At 44.3% G+C, this 18427-nt stretch overlaps 1 protein-coding gene across 21 annotated transcripts in view; it reads right to left on the reverse strand.

Annotated features, from left to right (window-relative positions):
- Nucleotides 1-1138: 1138 nt before the first annotated feature.
- The window catches only part of GIT2 (GIT ArfGAP 2), a 66778-nt gene continuing 49489 nt past the window's right edge, over nt 1139-18427 (reverse strand). For 10 of the 21 annotated variants that reach the window (XM_054443851.2, XM_063646722.1, XM_054443852.2 and 7 more), the window contains 5 exons: nt 16598-16687; nt 10532-10614; nt 9749-9937; nt 5361-5424; nt 1139-4533 (listed from right to left, as the gene is read on the reverse strand). In XM_054443851.2, coding sequence (XP_054299826.1) covers nt 4321-4533; nt 5361-5424; nt 9749-9937; nt 10532-10614; nt 16598-16687 — 639 coding nt within the window. In that variant the 3' untranslated portion in view covers nt 1139-4320. The remainder of the gene's footprint in view (nt 4534-5360; nt 5425-9748; nt 9938-10531; nt 10615-16597; nt 16688-18427) is intronic. The other 11 variants (XM_054443862.2, XM_054443858.2, XM_054443856.2 and 8 more) reach the window with 3 other exon arrangements.

The following is an 18427-nucleotide window of genomic DNA, read 5'->3' on the forward strand; positions in this document are numbered from 1 at the left end:
AAAGTACCCGTGGTGCTCAGGCCCTACCCCACCCTTCTTCCATTTGGGAGAAGAGTCCCAAGTCACCTAACCAGAGGACAATCACTGGTGACCATGGGCAGCCCTGATGAACCACCATGCAAATCTATACCAGCTCCCCCTAGGAACCTGCACAGGGGGCCTTTCTCTGAAAATAAAAAAAAGACCAGTGGTTTTAAGACACTGAGCTCATTCCAGGACCCCATCACCTGTTAGGAAGAAGTGAGGGCATCTGTGCTGGGCTGGCTTTCACTGCATTTAAAAAATTAAACTTAGGGGCCGGGCGCAGTGGCTCACGTCTGTAATCCCAGCACTTTGGGAGGCCGAGGCGGGTGGATCACTTGTGGCCAGGAGTTCACACTGGCCTGGGTAACATGGTGAAACCCCGTATCTAAAAATACAAAAAATTAGCCAGGGGTGGTGGTGCATGCATGTAATCCCAGCTACTTGGGAGGCTGAGGCACAAGAATCGCGTGAACCCAGGAGATGGAGGTTGCAGTGAGCTGAGATCACACCACTGCACTCCAGCCTGGGTGACAGAGGGAGATCCTCTCTCCAAAAGAAAAAAAAGTTAAACTTAGGGAATAAATATATTAAGATGCATGGAACTAGTATCTTGATGCAGGGTTCAAAGAAAGCTATTTGCTCTGGGTGCCGTGCCTCACACCTGTAATCCCAGCACTTTGGGAGGCTGATGCGGGCGGATCACCTCAGGTCGGGAGTTCAAGACCAGCCTGACCAACATGATGAAACCCTGTCTCTACTAAAAATACAAAATTAGCCGGATGGGGTGGTGCATGCCTGTAATCCCAGCTACTTCTGAGGCTGAGGCAGGAGAATCACTTGAACCCAGGAGGCAGAGGTTGCGGTGAGCCGAGATCGCGTCATTGCACTCCAGCCTGGGCAACAAGAGTGAAACTCCATCTCAAAAAAAAAAAAAAAAAAGAAAGCTATTTGCTAAGCACAGAGGAAGAAAAAGATAGTCATTACTGTAAAACTGCGGAGCCCCAAAGCATATGAAACACTGCATCTCACTAATGATGGCGTTTTGGGAGAACTTTCTCAGACCTTTTACAGAGTATCTGGAAACATCAACTAATTGATGGGGAGCGCAGCATTACCACAAAAACACTTGTAGAGCCTGTTTATTGCATAACTAGCAGGCACAAATTCCAAAACGATTTTACAACACTTAAAGGGCACAATAATTACAGGAATAGAATGTACAATAAAAAGTACAGAATAATGAGTGACAGGGATCAAACAAGTTGGAATAAAAGGCATCTCAGTTTTCCTATGCAGCATTTTCTTTTCTAGGAACACATGTTACCTTCAACCAGGACAAGGAAAGAATGAAAATTATACTATTAGAAAGCTCATGGGTGCCATTGAGGACAAAAACAGGCGAATTTTGCTCTTGGTTCTGCAACTGAATCGCTTGAGAAGCCGTGCACAGCTCCCGAGTTGTGCGTTTAGAATTCTGATTACATGAAATGCTGTGTTTGATCTTTGGGCCCAATTCACTGTTCTTTGGCAAATAAGAACTATTTGCATTCCAAGGCAGATGACGATTTCTGTGAAAGGAGCTTAGAGGTGCACCTGTTTCCTTCTGTTCAGCCAAGTGCCAGTTTCATAAAGTGCACCTCTGCCCTATCGGCTTTGGGGGAAGGATGGCATATGGGGAGGAAGGGATCATTGAGAATACAGGGTAAAAAAGAACGTTACCGAAGGTAGACATTGCTAGTGCAAGGTACGGAATCCATGTGCAAAAGGTGGCTGAAACAAATGTTCAGACAAGGTGCGATCTGCCAACAGGAGCAGAGAACTCTGACACCAGATCTCAGATGAGGCCAAGGAAATGTGCAGGGCACATACAGAGAGGACGACCTGCAGCCCTCCAATGGCCACGTCATTCCACCGGGGAACTTGTTTGGTGTTTTGGCACCGTGGGCTAACCGAGCACTCTTCTGACATATTCTTACAACTGGAAATGCTTTGTTGGTCCCCATGTTCCTTGACTTTCTCTAGGGCCATAAAGGCAACATCTTCTATTGCAGGTCCTCAAACGTTCCAAGGAAAACACTGCTTCACCTCCTGCAGACAGCTCATTTCCCAGAAGCCTCTACAGAAGCCCGTCCTCCCTGGGACAGCAGGGGCAGGGGTTTGCAAGAAAAAGGAGGGTCAGCTAAGGACATGAAGCCTGCAGAAAAGGCTATCAGATGGCGCCTGAACTTAAGGTAGGAGGCCCCCTTCTAGAAGGCATCCCGGGAGCATCCAACAGCAATGTGGCACTTAGGGCTGTGGGACAAACAAGTGGAAGAGTCTTTTGGAGATGTGGACCCTTTTCCCATGCTACTCACAGTGTAGCAAAACGCGACAAAAGCATCCACACACGGTGACTTAGTAAAGCAAGCACCGTGGGGGTGCTACTTTCATGACAGCATACGGTCAAGCTATAAAGGTGTGCATCAATCAGTTCTGTGAAAATAGAAGCTTAGTTATTAGCATGTATTGAGGCAACTTGTACTTTGATTCTTGTGTCTTCTTCACATGTGTGAATGACCACTATGGGACAGAACATACGGTTAAAAACAGGAGCGAAAGCAACATAACACACAGGGTTGGCCGGCTCCATTATGGGTAAGACTCAGAGGCTGCTCCAGGTGTGTCTGGGGAAGCCAGGCCCTCACACTGCACAGCTTACAGGGCCCTGGGGTGGGGGGCTGTGAGCTGGCAGCCTAGAGGACACAGCTCACCTGCACATGGTCTCTGAAAGTGTTCAAATTGGTTGCCAACATTTATAAATGGAGAGATGGCACCAAAAAAAATCTAGGTTTCTTGTCTCTTGAAAAATCAAAGCTGTGGCCACCCTAGGCCCACTTTTCCACATGGCAACAGGCGTGGAGCTGGGGGCTACTGCCCCTACTGGGTAGGCCATGGGCTCCCCATAGTCTCCTCTGCCTTGCTGCCGTGTACCTGGCTCCCTTCACTCATCCACATCACCGGCCCTAGGCCAGGGTCTGAACCACACATACAGAATGGCTGCAGTAAGCAGGAACGGGAAGAGCTTTCACATTCAGAACAAGAAGGGGCTTTTTAGTAACTAAAAAACAATCTGAGCATGTTCCAGCACTTCAACCTTAACTCCTTCAGAGCTTTGGGGTAGCAGGCAGCCAGCTAGAGCACACTCTCTAAGGAATTCTTGAAAGTTGATGTCTAATTTTTAAGTACTCATGAGGCGATGGAGGAGAAACTAACTCAGATGACTGTGATACGATACATCTTTCCTTATAAGAAGTCCTTAAAGATGATGAAAAATGTGAAGCAAGTCATGTGAGAAAGCTGTAAGCGGTCAGAGAAGCAAGCTGACTTTTGGATGAAGGGTACAACACAATGTCAGGGAGTAAGTGATTTCTTTTCCCTATAGTTCATGGTAGTGATACCTGAATGGGTGGCACAAAATGAGTTCTGGCTTGTTAGACTGATGCTTCTCTTTGCTGCAGGTTTTGAACAAACTGCCTGGTTGAGGGGTGAGGGAGAGCACCTGACAGTGGGTGGTGATGTGCATGGAGCTCCTAACCTGAACATGGCTTCATGAGATGTCCTGTGGCGGGTCAATGCTTTATCTCATTCCATGGAGCCTTCAAGACGACAAGAAAATATCAAGAGATAGGAGCTTGAGATAACAACATTAAATAACACAACATGTGACAGGGTAAAACACTGACAAGAGATGGATCAATTCATTGTTTCCTTCCAAGAAAGACTGTGACACTAGTTTTAAAAAGTGGCAAAGTCCTTTCTCTACATACATGCTTGGAGATATCCCAAACTTAGAGATTCTGAAGTAGGTCAGGAAATTCACTTATTGCACGACGCTTGGTAGGGAACAAATGACGTTGATTTTTTTTTCTTTAACTGAACTCTCTCAAGAAAATGTTTTATGAAAAATTTCATTTATAGTTTTAGCCATAGGCAGGGAGTTTTAAGGGATGGAAAAGTTTTCACAAACTTTAGACAATGAAACTATACTTTTGGATGTATGTGATCAACTCGACAGTTGTTGACAACACAACCGAACATCAGAAACTAAACCAGCAAATAGGCACAAAATAAGGCAAGTGGGTTAAATAGTTGAAAATTGGTTAGAAAACATGCAAAAATAATACTGAGTTTTCTTTTAAAAAGTTTTAAACCATCATTAAATGTTTCTTTTTGTAGAAATCTGAAGAGTTCTGCATCTGAATTTGAAATTGGACTTTATAAAGCCTAGAAAACAGAGGAGGCGGTGCCCTGCCCTTGTCAGTTGTTGTTCTCTTTGGTGGTGATGGTAACCAGCTGCTTGGCAGCCTTGGCGATGTCGTACGCACACTGGATGACCTGCTGCGTGACCAGCTGGACGTCTGTGGGTGAGCCGGGGTCCCCTGGGAGGGTCTTCTTGCACTCTGACTGCAGTCGGTAGGCACTGGACGTCAGTAAACGAAGAGAAGTCCTCACCATATCAGACTTGGGTTTCTAAAAGGAAAAAGACAGCCGTTTACCCTGAACTGCGGGGCAGACATCCAAAAGCAGGGGACAAACATTCTTCTAAAGCAAACCAAGCTGCTCCCCAGAGTGAAAGGCAGTTTGGTCCTGCCCTTTCTCAAAGGGGTGCTTTACACACTCCAAGCTTCGCAGCCCACAGCGTAAGAGATGCTGAAATATTCTGATTCAGAGGTCAAAGTGCATGCAGGGTAATTTTAGTAGTATGTGGTATTTTGAGGTAGTTTTTGAAAAATATTAATCCGTGTGTAAAATATTCCAGAAAATCCTATAAATTTTAAAATTTGCCTTTTAGCACGACTTGTATATCCTTGTCTTATTAAATCAACATTCATGCAGAACAAAAATATTTCAAAGCTCTATACGACTGCATATTTTATTTTATTTTATTTTTTTTGAGATGGAATTTCACTCTTGTTGCCCAGGCTGGAGCGCAATGGTGTGATCTTGGCTCACCGCAACCTCCGCCTCCCGGGTTCAAGCGATTCTCCTGCCTCAGCCTCCCGAGTAGCTGGGATTACAGGCATGCACCACCATGCCTGACTAATTTTGTATTTTTAGTAGAGACAGGGTTTCTCCATGTTGGTCAGGCTGGCCTTGAACTCCTGACCTCAGGTGATCTGCCTGCCTCAGCCTCCCAAAGTGCTGGGGTTAGAGGCGTGAGCCACCACACCCAGCCTCGACTGCATATTTTAAAACTGCATGTGCTACAAAAAAGCTAATGTAATATATAGGTTATAACGAAATTTCTTGCTGTTCATTTAAAAGGATTTAAACCAAGTGAGCAGGAAGTGACTTACTTTGGGGAATAATGCTGCCATTTCTGTAACAGCTACATGTATCCTCTCTGAGCAGGGAATATAACTGCAAGAATATTGAAGAAGTTATTCAATGACAGTAAAAATGATTCGGAGGCAAAGAGTACTCAAGTGCTAGAACAGATTCTGTTTACATTCCCTTCATGAAGGGGCTGGGGCTGCAGCCAGCTGTGCATCCCACACCACCAGAGGGCACATGGTTATAAAGCAGGACTCTCATTGCTTCCTGAAAGTTCAATCTGATGAAAAGTCTCCAGGTATGAAATATGGCAACATACACTCTTGGTCAGGTGAGGCCACACAACAGTACAGAAACATAATCCACCCCTCCTCACATCGGTCATTTACTTCTCATGTGTTTCATCGTCCTGATTTCTAGAAAGAGAAAGGATTTCCATGCAAAAGGCCACAGAAGTGAAAAATAAAGGACTGAAAAAATTCCTTAAAATTAGAATTGGAGTCTCTCAAGTAGCTGGAACTTCAGGCATGCGCCGCCATGCCTGGCTGATTTTTAAATATTTTTTTGTAGAGGAGTCCCACTATGTCGCCCAGCCTTGTCTGGAACTCCTGGATTCAAGTGAATCTCTTGCCTCAGTCTCCAAAGTGCTGGGGTTACAGGTGTGAGCCACGGTGTCCGGCCCTTTCCCCATTTTTTAAACCATGAAGTTGGCTTCTGAATAGATTGTCATAAGCAACTTACGTATTTCACCTTTGTAATAAATCTAGTTTCAAAACTATTATAATTAAAACTGTCGGCTGGGCACAGTGGCTCACGCCTGTAATCCCAGCACTTTGGGAGGCCAAGGCGGGCGGATCACCTGAGGTCAGGAGTTTGAGACCAGCCTGAATGACATGGTGAAATCCCGTCTCCACTAAAAATAGAAAAAAATTAGCTGGGCGTGGTGGTGCATGCCTGTAATCCCAGCTACTCAGGAGGCTGAAGCAGGAGAATCACTTGAACCCGGGAGGCAGAGGTTGCAGTGAGCCAAGATTGTGCCACTGCACTCCAGCCTAGGGGACAAGAGCGAGACTCTGTCTAAAAAAAAAAAAAAAAAAAGACTGCCTACATTTTAAATTAAACCATTACATTTCAAGAAAATGGTTTATAGTATCCAAAAATGCCTTCATAGGAAATCCTGACTTCTACCTTTGTGAGCAATTAGAATCACAAACCATTTAATAACAAAAATTCCAACATATAAGGAGTTATTTAACTTGTAAATATGAAGGGGCAACAACCTATTTGGTCACACAGATTTCAGAAAGAGAAAAAAGCAATGTCCACAGCCGTCACATGTATCATGTATACTAATAAACTGTGTGTCTGTTAATATCACAGTGACTGACAACCACACTGAAGATTTTTTTTTTTTTTTTTTTTTGAGATGGAATCTCGCTCTGTTGCTCAGGCTGGAGTGCAGTGGTGCAATCTTGTCTCACTGCAACCTCCGCCTCCCGGCTTCTCCGCCTCCCGGCTTCAAGCAATTCTCCTGCCTCAGCCTCTCAAGTAGCTGGGATTACAGGCTTGTGCCACCACACCCGGCTAATTTTTGTATTTTTAGTAGAGATGGGGTTTCACCATGTTGGTCAGGCTGGTTTCAAACTCCTGACTGATCCAGCCGCCTCGGCCTTCCAAAGTGTCGGGATTACAGGCGTGAGCCACCGCGCCCAGCCAGTGAAGAGTTTTATATTTTGTTGGTTATGGTTTCATTTTTGAGAAATACGATTCACCCTTACCTCCTGCTACACAGAGAGGGAATCTTTCCTAAGGCCATCTCTCAAAAGCTCACTCATTATGAACTATGTGGGGAAGTCCTCAACAAAATAGAAAAGCAAGCACACCCAGATTAATGAGGAAGCCCTCCTCCTCTAACAGGAGTCCACATTCACAACTTCACATTGGTATCTTTCCTCAAAAAGGTTTTCATGCATAATATGTCATAATCACTGAATTGTATGTGTGTCTGTGTGAGGGCAGGAGTGAGGCTGGAGGCCCAGGAGACAAGACCAGACTTCAGGAAGGTCAGGGGCTGGGGTTGCTTACATGGATCAAGAGGAGAAAACAAGAGAAAAAGGCATGGGTTTAATTCGTACAATTCAAGATTATAAATAAAAGCATCTTGGGTATCTAAGTATCCAGAAATTTTAATATAGCATTGAACAATTTATGAAATATAAATTCTCTAGACCAATTATGGTTTTAAACCAAAAGAATAAAAATAAGCTAATAATTAAAATCTCTGCATCATTCTCTCATGGTCTTAAAAAAAAAAAAAAGGAAATCAGATCATTATATGTGTTGTTGAATGGATTTGTAAATTTTAAAGAAAGAAAGAAAAAAAAAAACCTTCCCAAATTGTACCAAGCACCATATTGCATCTTTGAAGCAGAAATGGCCTCAGGGCAGATATTTATATTTTTGACAACGACAGCAATATAAGGCAAGCACATTTTAGTTTGAAATACAAGCACAGCACTTCTGAACTAGAGGAAATGAAAAGTGAAGCACATTGACAAATGGGGTCACAGTGTTCGGGAAGGAAGTGTTATTGAATCATGATTACATTAAACGCTGTCAGGAACTTTGGCCAAGAACGGTGGCTCATGCCTGTAATCCCAGCACTTTGAGAGGCTGAGGCAGGCAGATCACTTGAGATCAGGAGTTCGAGACCAGCCTGGCCAACATGGTGAAACTCTGTCTCTACTAAAAATACAAAAAAATTAGCCGGGCATGGTGGCGTGCACCTGTAATCCCAGCTACTCGGGAGGCTGAGGCAGGAGGATCACTTGAGCCAAGGAGGCAGAGGTTGCAGTGAGCAAGATCATGCCACTGCTCTCCAGCCTGGGTGACAGAGCAAGACTCTGTCTCAAAAAAAAAAAAAAAAGCTCTGTACTTTGGAAAGCCATGGGACACTTTGCTTTCTGTAATCAAATATGAAGTCACTCACTGCCAAGACTATGGTCCTGAGCAAAGTGAGTGTGCTTGTAACCCGTGAGGTCCAAAAGGCATGGTATGAAGAGAATGCCTGGGAAAGGAGGGAGGAGGAAGCCAAATAATTAGACAGTTTTTATCAAAGGAGGCTAAAAAGTTATGCAGGTTTCTCTTTTTCTCTGAGGAGCTTCCAGCAGTCCCTCCAGAAGACTAACTCTTATCTTTCAATAAACATGGATTATTCCCTTCTTTCCTAGTGGGAAATAAGGACACTGGGAGATGTGTGAGCCACATAAAAAAGGGTACAGAAAGGGGAGGTTGGCCCAGTAGTGCCAGGACTACAAAAGGGAATACAAAGGCCCAGATGCATGTCCGTGTGGAAGAAGAAAACAGAGAGAAGAGTAAACAGCACAGCATCCCTTGAACACTTTTTGCTTGTGCAAGGTGGGAAGAAAGTTCTTCACTGAAGTCCTAAACTTTGCTGACCTAATGAAAAGAATGAGATTTTTCTTGGGTTTGACTGAACTCTGCTAATTTAGCTAATGTTTTATGAGTGTCTACATCCTGCCAACCATGGGAAGCTAGGATGTTACCCCAAGCAGTTCACAACTCACTGGAAGTTCTCAGAGAATTCACTCTCAAAGAACAAAAGGCTAAGTTGGAGCAAGAGCCAGTCCCTTCCTCAGGGTAAGAATTAACCACAGGACATGCTTCTAGTCAGAGTAAACAGCCTCCCCTCTCATGTGCAGAGATGGATTTGGGTGATGATGAGATCAACTTTATTTATTTTGAGACAGTTTCGCTATTGTTGCCCAGGCTGGAGTGCAGTGGCATGATCTTGGCTCACTGCAACCTCCGCCTCCAGGGTTCAAGAAATTCTCCTGCCTCAGTCTCCTGAATAGCTGGGACTACAGGCACATGCCGCCATGCTCAGCTAATTTTTGTGTTTTTCATTGACACAGGGTTTCACCATATTGGTCAGACTGGTCTCGAACTCCTGACCTCAGGTGATCCACCTGCTTCGGCCTCCCAAAGTGCCGGGATTACAGGTGTGAGCCACTGTGCCCCAGCCCAGGATACCTTTTGTGTCAGCAGCCTTGTCCTTAGCCAGGCCAGGGTATAGCCATGGCCAGAAGCGAGGTGTAAGGTAGCCCCTTTCCCCCTCCACCTAGAACTAGCATTGTCGCCACCCTAACTATGCCACAATCCTGTTTCTAGAGGCATTTATTTTCGGAGCTTCATAACAAGATGAAAAAAAAGAAAATACCATGTAAATCAAACAAGACAAACCAAACCAAAACTGACATTGTTCTTAAGCCTGTTATGTAGACTTGTTTTCAATGACCTTGAAGTCAGCTGCCATTAGGAACGTGGGCATCATCCCTTTCTGGGCGCATAACACATGCTCTCCCAAAGCAGGGTCTTCAATCCTGCTTACCTGTCATGTTTATTTTCTTGGGCTGCTCTTAAGAGCTCCTGTATGTTTTTGGTGATCTGTTCAGTTTTCCTGATGACATCTTCGGTGCTAGGGAGAGTGGGGCTTGGGGCCACATGGGGTTCTGCTGTGTCTGGTACCAAGCCATCACCTGGCCATACCATACTTCTCTGCCGTCCCTTTCGGCTTGACCTGTGAACATTAAAGATGCAGTTAAATACAGCAGGTGCTTATCAGCTGCCCCTCTGCTTCTAGGAGCCACTTTGTATGCACTGGCTAAATGCATGAGCAGGCTGGTCTCGTCATTTCCTTTATCCTGTCTAGCAGGAGACTCATGGTAAGGCTCTAAAATTGGCTATTTCACTCTACCATAGGGCTGGAAGTGTTGACTCTCACGGGAAGGGTGAAGGAGGGGAAAAGGGAGGGAAATACCTGGAGCGGGGAGGGTTTGTTTAAAAAGCCATCCCCAGGTGGGCCAACTCCTTGGGTACAAATGCAGAATGTAACCTAATGTTGTCTTCATGATGAAGTGGGGTAATGACTTTAAACACATTACAGACAGCTAGAGACACATAACATGCTGGTACAAAGAAAAAGGCCTTTCGGCAACAATGTGAGATGACAAGACATGTAAACTACGAGCATATGCTTGAATATTTTAAGACTTTATGAGTCTGAAAATAGAGAAAAGGGGTGTGTGTGGTGAACTGCTTCTGCTGGCCCAGGCCTGCCAGGTCTCTGGCCCTGGGTAGCCCCTCCCCTGGCACACTCATCCTGTGGATGTACCCCATGCCATCTGGCTCCATGTCATTGGGAGTGTTGTCGTAGTCACTCTCAGGTGTGCTGTTCTGCTTCTCCAGCCTGGATGCCTACAAGAAAGAAGAGGGACCCTCATGAGTTTGTAACATGAGACCCTTCTCAGGAGTCTTCCCCAGGAATTGTTACCTGTTAGGCTACTGGCCTTCACATCCCAAATCTCATTTGGGACAGGGGACAACTGTCTAGTGAAAATTTAGTAAAAGATGAACATTGGATCCAGAAATGGCCTCTTTCCTTCTTTGCACCATTTTCTTCTTAGCTCAGTGGCTACTTCCTAATCAGATCCTTAGTACAAACTAACAGACATGCAAGGCAACACATCCTCATTTAGTTCTCAAATTTATAACATAATGAGATGCAGTTAAAATACAGGCAGGGCGTGGTGGCTCACACCTGTAATCCCTGTATTTTGGGAGGCTGAGGCAGGACGATTGCTTGAGGCTAGGAGTTTGAGACCAGTCTGGGCAACATTTAAATAAATAAATAAATAAATAAATAAATAAATCAGCCAGGCATGGTAGCATGAACCTGTAGTCCCAGCTCCTCAGGAGGCTGAGGGAGGATTGCTTGAGCCCAGGAGTTCAAGGTTGCATTGAGCCATGATTGCACCACTGTACTCCAGCCTGGGAAACAGAGTAAGACCCTGTCTCAGAAACAAACAAAAAAACATGCCAGCACTTATATGACCACAGACCTTCAGCACTGGAAGCCACCTTCAGATTATCTGATTGAACCCCATATGAGAAAATGAAGGGCCAAAAAAGCTGGGTGGCCCACCAAAGGCCACAAAGTCTGCAGAAAAATAGGACCAAGCACCAGGTCTCCTGCCTCCTGCTACCTCCAATATTTCATGCCTGGGCTCAAATCTACCCCTTAAAATGTAAAGATTTGGTGCAACTGTGGTGATCAAAAATGGGATATAGATTCAAAAGAGGAATCCTAAAAATGTTTCGAACAAATGGCAGCACTGCTAAACACAGGATCTTCTAGGGTGATGAAATTTGAAGGGGACTTTATTCCTTCAAAGGGGACTATGTTCTGAGTATTTCATGAACATTATTTTCCCTATTTATTTCACCCATAATGCTTGAGAACTTCTCTGGAACAGAGATCAGTGGAGGCTAATTTAAAACCTAAACCAGTTACCTTATAAAATACAAGTGTGAGCCATTTCTAGCTTTACTCCTTGAGAATTTCATCCAAGTTAATCAAAACATGTGACTAAGGAGTTTTATTGATGCTGCAATAAAATGTGGCTAAGGACACAGATGTAAACTAAGAGCTTTGTTTAAACATATGGAAACCCTGTAGCTTCATCCAAAAGAGTGGCTACTTTTGAGTAAGTTGGTTTAAGAAGGTCTACATGGCCAGGTGCGGTGGCTCGCACCTGTAATCCCAGCATGTTGGGAGGCCGAGGTGGGCAGATCACTTGAGGCCAGGAATTTGAGGCCAGCCTAGGCAACATGGTGAAACGTCATCTTTACTAAAAGTACAAAAATTAGCTGGGTGTGGTAGTGCACACCTGCAGTTCAGCTACTCGGGAGGCTGAGGTGAGATGATCTCTTGAGCCTAGGAGGCGGAGGTTGCAGTGAGATGAGATCGTACTACTGCACTTCAGCCTGGGTGACAGAGCTAGACCCTAACTCAAAAAACAAAACAAAACAAAACAAAATAAAACAAAACCAAAAAAAAAGAAAAAAAAAAACCCACAAAACTCTACATAAAGCCTGACTGTCACTCCTTACTGATAACACCTGGTGGGTACAGACAAGGCAGCTGGACCCACGTGGAGGAGCCCCCCCTTATTCACACCACACTTTGTTTGCTATCCCCATAGACTCTCCTGCTCCCAGGGTGCATGTTCTCTTCTCTGTCAGCTGAGGTCTTCCATCCACACCTCCACACATGTTCTGTTTAGTTCCCAGCCGCTCAAATACAAGACACTTGCTGTGGGCTCCTAAAATTCACTATGAACTCGTGCCTCCTGCAGCCACTCAAATCCATCTGGCAAATGATTAAACGTTGGCTTGGAGCCATATGGGGAGTCTGTAAAGCTAATATCTGTAGAATCTACAACTTTGATGATCCCTTTGTTTATATCTCCTACTAATAAGTAGTTCTGCTTCCCTTGCTGCCTTGTTTTGATCTGGCTTTATGAACAGTCAGTGAGTTTGGCTGCTAGAAGTCTATAGCAGGAAGATCATGGGCAAGCACTGTGGTCTTCCAGAGATGAGCTTAGAAAACGAAACAGAAAGAAGAAAAACCCAAAACCCTTCTTATCTTTCACAGGGAATGCCTAACTTTCTTCTCTTTTTTTTTTTTTGAGATGGAGTTTCACTCTTGTTGCCTGTGGAGTGCAATGGCGTAAGCTAGGCTCACTGCAACCTCCACCTCCCGGGTTCAAGCAATTCTCCTGCCTCAGCCCCCTGAGTAGCTGGGATTACAGGCATGCACTACCACACCAAGCTAATTTTGTATTTTTAGTAGAGATGGGGTTTCACCATGTTGGTTAGGCTGGTCTCAAACTCCTGACCTCAGATGATCTTCCCGCCTCAGCCTCCAAAAGTGCTGGGATTATAGGTGTGAGCCACCGCACCCTGCCAATTTTTTTTTTCTTTTTTTTTTTGAGACAGGGTCTCACTCTGTCGCCTAGGCTAAGTGCAGTGGTACAATCTCGGCTCACTGCAGCCTCGCCCTCCCAGACTCAAGCGATTCTCCCACCTCAGCTTCCTGAGCAGCTGAGACCACAGGCACGTGCCACCACGCTCGGCTAATTTTGTACTTTTTTGGGGAGACAAGGTCTCACTATGTTGCCCAGCCTGGTCTTGAACTCCTGAGCTCAAGTGATCCTCCAACTTTGGCCTCCCAAAGTGCTGGGATTATAGGTGTGAGCCACCACACCTGGCCCCAACTAATTTTTAAGTTTTATTTTGGTTTTTATATATACACCCACACAGAGGTGTATGTGTGTGTGTATACATATACACATATATGAATAGATAAAAACTTGCATTTACGTAATTATACTGAAAAATTTGCCCAGAGTTGCTCCAGTGGAAAACAAACTAGAAACAGAATTAAACCCAGAAAATTCTACATTTTTATAATGAATCTTTTTTATTTATTTATCTGGAGACAGAGTCTTGCTCTGTCGCCCAGGCTGGAGTGCAGTGGTACAATCCTGGATCACTGTAACTTCTGCCTCGGCCTCCCAGGTTCAAGCAATTCTCCTGCCTCAGCCTCCCAAGTAGCTGGGACTACAGGCGCCCACTACCACACCTGGCTGATTTTTTGTATTTTAATAGAGACAGGGTTTCACTGTGTTGCCCAGGATGGTCTCGAACTACCGAGCTCAGGCAATCCACCTGCCTTGGCTTCCCAAAGTGCTAGGATTAGAGGCGTGAGCCACCATGCCCGGCCTTTATAATGAATCTTTTTGCCTTCCCTGATGAAAATGTGATAAATCGCAAATCAAATGCATTACCCTCAATGATCAAAAGTACCAAGTTTCATTTAAACATTTTAGAAGAGTAGTGACTCATATACCTAATAAATGCATTCGGTAAATGTTTTCTCAAGTATGGAAAACAACATATAGCAGGAACCACCCAGGAAATCAGTTACTTACACGTTAGTTAAGTCCTTCCATCGTTGTCAACAAAAGCATATGTGCAGAATTTCAGTGTAGCCAGCATTTAATTGTATCAAAATTATTATAAACATGCAAAGCCAAAAGCTATTGGTTAAGAGTGCTGCTCTCTCAAAGCTGTTAATAGGAAGGTTACCTTATAGCTGGTGCTGGTTCAATTTATTTAATAGGTTTGCAGTTTTCTCTGAATAAAGACACGCCATAAAAATCTAAACTCATGATGAAGCTGTCAGGAACAATCAGGGTGATCAGTTTAAATGATTTTTGTACAAAACTCTGTCTCAGCAAGCAGTCCTTGCAATGATTTTTAAGGCTACCATACAAATTAAAAAACAAAATTTCACAGTAGACCAAAGAGGTTTGACTTACAAAATTTCTAATGAGATATTTAATCACTGTCTAACTGTCCTTTAGTTGTATCTGGGCTATTTTAATGAAACATTACAGTTCAATTTCAGAACTTCTCAGGAGACTTTTTTTTTTTTTTGAGACAATCTCACTCTGTCGCCCAGGCTGGAGTGCAGTGGTGCAATCTCGGCTTACTGCAACCTCTACTTCCCAGGTTCAAGGGATTCTTGATTCTCGTGCCTCAGCCTTCCGAGTATCTGGGATTACAGGCATGCGTCACCACCCCCCGCTAATTTTTGTATTTTTAGTAGAGACAGGTTTTGCCATGTTGGCCAGGCTGGTCTCAAACTCCTGAGCTCAAGTGATCCACCCACCTTGGCCTCCCAAAGTGCTGGGATTACAGGCATAAGCCATTGCACCCAGCCGACACTTTAATACAATTTATCAAGAATTCTTTTTTTTTTTTTAGTACAGTAATTCCTTTTTTTTTGAGACAGGGTCTCACTGTGTTGTCCAGGCTGGAGTGCAATGGCACAATCATGGCTCACTGCAGCCTCAATCTCTCATGGTGGGCTCAAGTGATCCTCCCATCTCAGCCTCCCAAGTACCTGGGACTATAGGTGCGCATCAACACACCCAGATAATTTTTTATATTTTTAATAGAGATGGGATTTTGCCATGTTGCTGAGGCTGGTCTTGAACTCCTGGGCTCAGGCAATCCACCCGCCTAGGCCTCCCAAACTGTGTGAGTCACTGCACTCGGCTGAGAATTCTTAATAGACTGAAGGTGAAGTGAAGAATTCCAAAAGGGTCAGGGCATGGTGGTGCATGCCTGTAGGCCCAGCTACTCAGAAGCCTGAAGTGGGAGGACTGCTTGAGCCCAGGAGTTTGAGGCTGCAGTACGCTATGACCATGGCTGTAAATAGCTACTGTACTACAGACTGGGCAACATGAGACTCTGTCTCTAAAAAATAAAAAAGAAAAAAAAGAATCCTGAAAGGGCCTTGGTAATCCATATGCCACTGGAACTAGGAAAGAAAGGCTCTCCATCATTTCTAGGTGTGGAGGGAATGGCAAAGGCCCAGTGCAAACCCCACCTTGCCTGTAAAGGTGGTCCCTTACCCGCAGCCACCTTCCTCCTCTTACCTTACATTACCCTTCCATTAAAAAAGAGATGGAGCCAGAACTGGGACATGGATTTTCAAAGCCTGTGCTCTTTCCACGGCTTTCCCAGGTTGCGGTCATGTACCACTCTTTATGCATGAAAGAATTTTTTAATTGACAGTGCCTTTGGGAGCAGGTGTGCCACCTAAGTCCTTAGGACCCTTTCATTGATTTATCAAAACGCTGTGTATGGAGGAGGTGCTTAATACTTACCACCTGACTACTCTAAAAGGGGCTTACCTGAATCATGCACTGCTATTGTGACCATAAATTATACACCAGTAGGTGAGGTTTAACCAACCCATACAAGTGAACAGCTTTAGGTTAACAGCTGCTTGCACAGCTCCAATGCCACAAGGTGTTACAATTCTGATTCAAGATGCAGGGACTTGTAAACCTTGGTTTGTCAGCACTTGTGGTGCTGACATAAAATGTGTCACAGGTTAAAAAAAAAAAAGGCATTTTAGTACTTCAGCGAGTCCACATACAGCAGTTTCAATCTGACAACTGTAGCCCTGAACAAATTGAACAAATTTGGCCTATTATAATATCTAACCAGCAGCCAGCTAATTTTCTGGTTGTTTAAAAAAACAGTATGCTCAGAATAAATGCTGTAGGGTGATTTGCAAACTTTGTTAAATATGACGTGAACATGAGCAGTGTGGGGTTAGAGAAAGGGAGGCGCCCTCGATGGGTGAGCGTGCATGTGCACGAGTGTGAGCCTGATGCACTGTGAGAAACCAGGAGGAAGTGCTGCCTCATGCAGGATGGAAGGGCAGTTAGCGAGGGACAGGAGGGCCAGAGCCCAAGCACAAAGCGCCCAGGAGCACGGCCCCTCCTCCAGAGAGCAGACCATTCAGAATGTACTTAACCCTTCGGGCGCTTTCGTCCCTCGACCAGGAAAGTGTGGAGGGGAAGGAAGGCAGAGATGAAGAGGAGGTCACAAGTGCACTCCTCCCGATCTGGAATGGGAAAGATAAACACACTCGGGAAAATATAAAACAAACCAAAAAACTACCACCTTGCCAGCTTCAGTAAAAGAATCCTGGAACACCACATATTATGTGACGTGAGTGCTGCAGTCTCAGTGGCCACCAGTGACAGGACCCCAGAGATGTTTAAACCCTTGGTGAAACACCTCCTGGAAATTACTCTGAATTTAATAAGGCTGCTTTTCCATAAGGGAAATACCTAACATAATTTGTCAAACTTGTCAATAAATTTTTAATGGATACTATGAAATGCATATTTGTTTTTCAATCAGGACTGATGTGAAATGAGAAACTATAAAAATGATTCTAAGTTGCTATACACTATCAATCTAATTTTTAGTACAATTACAGCGCCTTCCTGATATGATATCTTTATATTCTAATTTTTTCTAAAGTAAGACAGTATACTGAAAAATAACAAAGCTGTTTTTCCTAAATTTTGTCTTCAGCTATACAAAAATAAGATTCTTAGGGTGGGTGCGGTAGCTCACACCTGTAATCCTAGCACTTTGGGAGGCTGAGGCGGACGGATTGCCTGAGCTCAGGAGTTTGAGACCAGCCTGGGCAACATGATGAAACCCCGTCTCTACTAAAACACAAAAAAATTAGCCAGGCGTGGGAGCATGTGCCTGTAGTCCCAGCTACTCAGGAGGCTGAGGCAGGAGAACTGCTTCAACCCAGGAGGTAAAGGTTGCAATGAGCTGAGATCACACCACTGCACTCCAGCCTGGGTGACACAGCGAGACTCCGTCTCAAAAAAAAAAAGATTCTTAACTTAGTTCAATGGCATTCCCATTACATCAAATGTATCAAATCAATTGCCTTAGAATGTTAAACCCAAATATCTTAAAAAGAATTTGAAATAAGAGACTCCCAATTATAGTAAAACAATATTGTAATTTTACCACACTGAAAACTGACAAAATTAAACTAGGGTTTAATTTACGAAACCATGTCCTTGCTTTGCATCTACCTTCAGAATTTTTTTGGAAACTCCCATAAAATTTGACTGAAGAAATAATAAACTTTGACACTCAAAAAGACAAATACTACTCTCTGAAAAAGCATCACATGAAAAAGTTTAAATGTCTGTAACATCTTGGCAAAACACATATTTTTATAATAAAGTAATCCAGAAGAAATATATTTGAAAACCTTATAACACAGTATGTATCCCATTGCAAAATAAGATTGTAAGAACCCTGCTGCAGAACACAATCTCTGGAATTCAGCGCTTCTAAGACTGATGTAGAGTATTACATTTCCTTTTCTGAGACGACAAAGCCACACTTCCCCCACCACGGGGGGAGGAGCAGGATGCAGAAGCGAACCTAGCAGGCACACTGAGCACACGTGGAGAGGCTGTGGAGGCCTGGAGCCTTCCAGCCTTTCCTGGGTACCTGGGCCACAGACTCAAGGCCACCTGCTTGCGGAGGAGCTGAAAAGGCGTCTTGGATTCTAAGGGTTCCAGTCCTTAAAGGAGCACATCCCTGTCTAGCTCCAAGAAGGCAACACTTCCTTCTGAGAGTGAACTTTATGATTTGTTTTTGTTTTTGGAAGTGGAGAATGAAGGAAGCTTTACCAAAAAAAGTTCCAACACTGGCTGGTTGAGAAATAATCATGGATGTGGGGGAGAAAAAAGCAGCAGTTCGGGCAAGAGCCAGAATCCCCAACTTGGTTAGGAAACCATCAGCCCATGGCCCTGTGTGC

The sequence above is a fragment of the Pongo pygmaeus genome, chromosome 10 (assembly GCF_028885625.2).
Source record: "Pongo pygmaeus isolate AG05252 chromosome 10, NHGRI_mPonPyg2-v2.0_pri, whole genome shotgun sequence".
Taxonomy (NCBI): Eukaryota; Metazoa; Chordata; class Mammalia; order Primates; family Hominidae; genus Pongo; species Pongo pygmaeus.